Source organism: Montipora foliosa, chromosome 1, assembly GCF_036669935.1.
Source record: "Montipora foliosa isolate CH-2021 chromosome 1, ASM3666993v2, whole genome shotgun sequence".
Taxonomy (NCBI): Eukaryota; Metazoa; Cnidaria; class Anthozoa; order Scleractinia; family Acroporidae; genus Montipora; species Montipora foliosa.
Window position 1 is genome coordinate 56,514,675 of NC_090869.1, and position 5,000 is coordinate 56,519,674.

A 5,000-nucleotide genomic window follows, 5' to 3' on the forward strand; every position below is an offset into this window, starting at 1 on the left:
ATATACGCCCTGATATTGGGTTAATTAACAATTATTCCATGAGCGTGCGTTGATTGTACGAAATACGAGAGAAAAAATCGAGAAAATCCGATTGAAATCGATAAAACTTGATGAAAATGTGATGTTGTGGAATACCTGGTGGTCAGACAGACGCAGGCTCATCATAAAAACCATTTCTTACCTTTTCGCGTACTTTTAAACACCAAAAATGATCCAAACTTTCCACAAAGATGTTTTTCTTGCTTTATTCAGAGAGAAATTTCGCTTTCCGGCGAAAAAAGATTTAGCTTAGCATTGCTTAGCTCAATCGTTTGCCATAGAAGGTAAAGTATACGAGCTGATAACCGAGATTGATTGAACCAATCTGAGCACAAGGAAAGCATTAACCGAGATTGAAAATTTAATAATAAGATATATCAAGCAGGTGTTTCTTTGAGACATAGGAGAAAGGAAACAACAAACAAAACCGAAGGCGTGAAAAGATACACGAAACATCTCAATTTTGTTTAAAAAAAACCCTCACGATTTTTGAAAACTTCGCTGCCCTTAAGTTATATCTCTTTTTAAATTGTTTCTGTAAATTATTATGACCTGGATCAAGGGTCTTTTAGCTTTCTGTTTTGTACTTGAAGCAGTTGGTCACAATCCTTTAGTGGTTACAGATTTTGCTGCAATGGGTCATATTTTCCAAAGACTGCTTACCGACGACTGGCTATGGTGTATTCAAATGTGTTTTTCTGATTCTCGATGCGTCTCCTATAATTTTCACAAGGAAAGTTCGACTTGTGAACTGAACGATTGCGGCATTGACATTTGTGGGGACCAGAACGAGGAGCTTGTATTTTCAAGCGGATGTGTTTATCAGCAGTTGCGAGAGGTAAGAATGCTGTCTTGTAATAGGTACGTTCTTTTCCGTTTGGACCGGATCGAGGAAATGTGAATCAGTAAGGTATTGAAATATCCTCAATTTTAATATCCTTTAGAACAAAGATGGAAAGCAAATCTGACATTAAAGATATGAACTAATTTTATCGCTGTACTGAACAAACATTTGCTGTCATGATTTTATGTTAAGCTTACGTTGTAAAGCTTACTCAAGCAACTTCTTACAATTCCATGCTGAAAGTCATCTCACGATGGGAGCCCAAGTTAATACATGTACATTTATGGATAAAGAAAGTGATGGTGCAGGCAGCTGCATTATTTATTTTAATTTTAAAGGAAAGACAGGCTGGTTGATTATCACTGATTCTTCTTGAATCCTTCATAACAACTAGGGTTTTAAGAAACAGTTTACAATTTCGTCAGTTCGTTTGCAGCGACTGGAATAAAAAAGCATTGACAAATTAATGTTCTCTTTGTTAGATAATAGCTTGCTGATTTATTTAACATTGTGGAGAGTGGTGAAATAGGCCTTTTTCGATATATTAAAAATCAGCTTGATAGTGAGGCAGTTAGGACAAAGACAATGGAAAGTGGTTGATATCAGGAGCCCATGAGTGTTGATATGTAAATATTTTTCACATTCATTCCAACGTGTTTCTATTGTTTTTGTCCTCACTGCCTCGCTATCAAGCTGAATATTTGATATTTCGAAAATGGCTCATTAGCTAGTATCAAAAATGCCATAATGCTCTTTGTCCCTCCAAATTTTGCATAGGCATTGTTTCCAGTTTCTCTTGGGACCATTATATGTCCCAAGAAAAGATAAAAACAGTGCTTATGCAAACTTTTTGGAGGGACAAGCAAAGAGTATTATGGCATTTTTTATACTGGCTAATTCATTTCACATGTGACATAAATAGCCCTTGGATGCTACATATGATACAAAATGGTTTATTATTATTATTATATAGATAGCGATGAAATCGATCCCAGGATTTTTCCTTTTACTAAAAAATAATATTTTCACCGAGAGATACTTTCAGAACGAGAAGATAAAATTCGTATCCCCACTGAAGTGGCCATGAAATGTTCTGTTTATTATATAGATATTGATAAAATGCTTTCGGCCATGTAATATCCTCTATTTCATCTGCTTCTTAAGTGCAAAGTGAACAAGTTGCTCTGTCCGTGACCCAAGTTGTGTTTGAAAGAGTAGTGTTAGTCCAAATAGTTTTCTCCGATCACTATCTTTTGGATCAAATGTATCCCACTATGATGGATACCGTCTGTTCTGACTAATAAACCCTTATCTAATGAACGGGAACTATTATAAGTATGTAGAACTCAACATTTCGAGTGCCGAGGTAAAATACGAACTTCATTAAATTCACAGCCGTCGCAAAAATATGACAGATGAGTCAAAAAGTCAACTGCAGCCATGGGATATATTTTTTTTGCAAATCTGTTTGGAATAAAAATAATAATAATAACTGTTTTCGTTTTCGCGATGATTTGAAAGTAATTTGGCTGCCCATTCATACACAACATGCATTGATGTTTTAAGTATAATACAGGTGAGCATTTCCTGAATTTAATTCTAGTACAGCTTCTTTCCCGTATGTACAAATATTAGTAATCGGTGTTGGCCAAATTCGGGATTCAACCGAGCAGCCGTCATTAAATGCCTTCAAAATTCTGGATTCTTGATCTCCACTACGATGAATTCTTTGACGGTACCTTGACACCCCTTTGCAAAATATTCATGTACCTCCTTTTATATTCTCCAGCTTTCTAAAATTCAATTTGGTCCTTTTATCTTGTTCGAGGTAAAAAAAAAAACTCTTGAATTTTAAGATCACTAAGGCCAAACGAAAGAACACCTGCTGTGGTGTATGGCACATTGACCGAATGCAAAAACGGCCGCCAACAAATTGTTATTTTGTCTGTGTGTTAATTAGCTTAACTAGCCTCGTTTTACAGCCCAAATTCTTTCACTTTTACACGTGTTAACGAGGCTAGTTAGGCTAATTTACACAAAGACAAAAGAATAATTTGTTGGCGGCCATTTTTGCATTCGGTCAATGATTTTATAGTATACGGGTTAATTAGTTGCCTCTGAGACTTGTGCCAAGCTTATCCCTTTCCACTTGGTCATCTAAGACGCCATTTTCCGGGGTTTTAATGATTGCAAAGGTTTCTCTTTCGCTCCAACCACAAACCAGTTACTCTGACTTTGGAAACATATTCCCGAAGGGCCAATAGTTAAAAAAATTCAACTACACACTTTTATTCATGCATTATTTATATTTATAAGACGTGCTAATAGTCCAAGACTTTATCAGCAGGGCTATGCAAAACTGATACATTCTCGAGAAATTTGACACGTAGAAATCATACTTCTTTTCTTTTTTTTTTTTTCTCCCGCTTTTGTCTGGTCTTCTTCTGCTCCTCAGTTTCCCTATTCAACTGGATCCCAGATCTTTGCGCTGATTCTAACCGTGGAACAGGCCCTCAACTGGTTTTCTTTTTCCATGAGGTGTGGCTTCCTTCTTTGACCCTAGTGTTCTGTGGCAAGGACAATACTATGATGAAAGTATCTGTCAACTTCGATAGCGAGTTTGAATTTGTGCTTACAGGTCATTGTCCCAGTTAGAGATCCTCTTGCCTTTGCTTGCGATAAATACATCTTATCCTAAGGCAAGCGTTTCCAGCATGCCTGCTAATGCGCAGCGTCACCTTCACGCAAGTGTGGTCTCCTCTAAGACAAAATCTGTAAGTCCTTTAATTTGACTGCATGCCTTTCTGCGCCTTGAGAGGGCAAATCAAAGCAAACATCACTGAAAAGACCATCTTTTACAGACAGAGAGACCATACTGGGTTGTAATAATATTTTTTTTTACCAAAACTGCTTGTAATCTCGAAATCTGAGGCCGGTTGCCCGAAGGATTGATATTGTCGTTTATTGCCGAAATAAGACATGTTAACTCTCGGTAAGTTTGTACGGAGATGTAAAACATGGGCAGTTCATGCGTTTCAAATCTAACCATCTGCCTCTACTTTTCTGTTCACAATACCAGATAGTTGGTTAATTGCAGAGAGGGGCTGGAAACGAGAGTGTTGTCATGGAAACATCTTAATAGTTTCACTTTGTGCTTATCTGATGTGCATAGACCAATAGGCAATTTTCACGATAGCGTCATTTGACTACAACTACCAGAATTCAGTTTGTTTTTCTTTTCTTATTTAAATTTTGTATTCCCATCAGGGTCAAAAAAACAATAGCTCTAATTAGCATGAGACAAGCAAAAGCTGTAGGATTCTGGTACCTGTAGTCAAATGGCGTCATCATGCAAATGTCCTATTCGGCTAGGTCAATGTTGTACCCAATTCAAGTCTCTCGGGGTTAAGATTCTTTATGTGTTGAATTTGCATGATAATGAAGCATTCACATTTAAATGATATGGAAGTACTTGGAACAAAACGTTTTATTCCCAAAAGATTTGAATTGGGTGAAACATTGAGTTTGCCGAATTGGTCTATTACTGGTGCCAAGTTTGAACAACACCCATCCAATATTTTCGAAGATATTCTCATTTATATTATCAATTTTTGAACAAAAACGAGAGAAGATATTCCAAAATGGAAAACACCATTCTTCATCATTTTTAAAGGTCTTTAAAATAAGCAACAGATATTTTTTTACTTACTAGGCACTTTAAGAGGTGTCAAAAGCTATAGGTTTCCATGGTATTTAACGCTGGATAGCGCTAACGGTGCTTCGAGCATCCCGTGCCAGATTGGCTAATTTGCTGTTGTCGATGAGAGTCTAGACAACGTTGCTCACGTCATGCTCGCGGCAATGTGTCATACAATGTAATAGCCAATCAGAAACGCTCATTTTGGAAAATAAACCAATCATATTGCGAGAAAGTTATAGACAACGCGTGCAGGGAAAATTCGGTTGGAATGGAACGCCAGTAATGGTACAGGATTTTCCCGATGTGGCCTTTTGCCAGGCCCGAGTCTCTCGCGGCTTGAAGAAAACAATAACAAATCAAAATGGCAGCAACCATTTTCAAAAGCCTGCAGTGTCGGAAGGCCGAGGGGAACCGAGT

The 5,000-nt window shown here is 37.3% G+C and overlaps 1 protein-coding gene across 1 annotated transcript in view; it reads left to right on the forward strand.

Annotated features, from left to right (window-relative positions):
• Nucleotides 1–456: 456 nt before the first annotated feature.
• The window catches only part of LOC137979321 (neuronal pentraxin-2-like), an 11,873-nt gene continuing 7,329 nt past the window's right edge, over nucleotides 457–5,000 (forward strand). Inside the window, exon 1 of the mRNA XM_068826560.1 lies at nucleotides 457–877. Within this exon, the coding sequence (XP_068682661.1) occupies nucleotides 587–877 (291 nt within the window). The 5' untranslated portion in view covers nucleotides 457–586. The remainder of the gene's footprint in view (nucleotides 878–5,000) is intronic.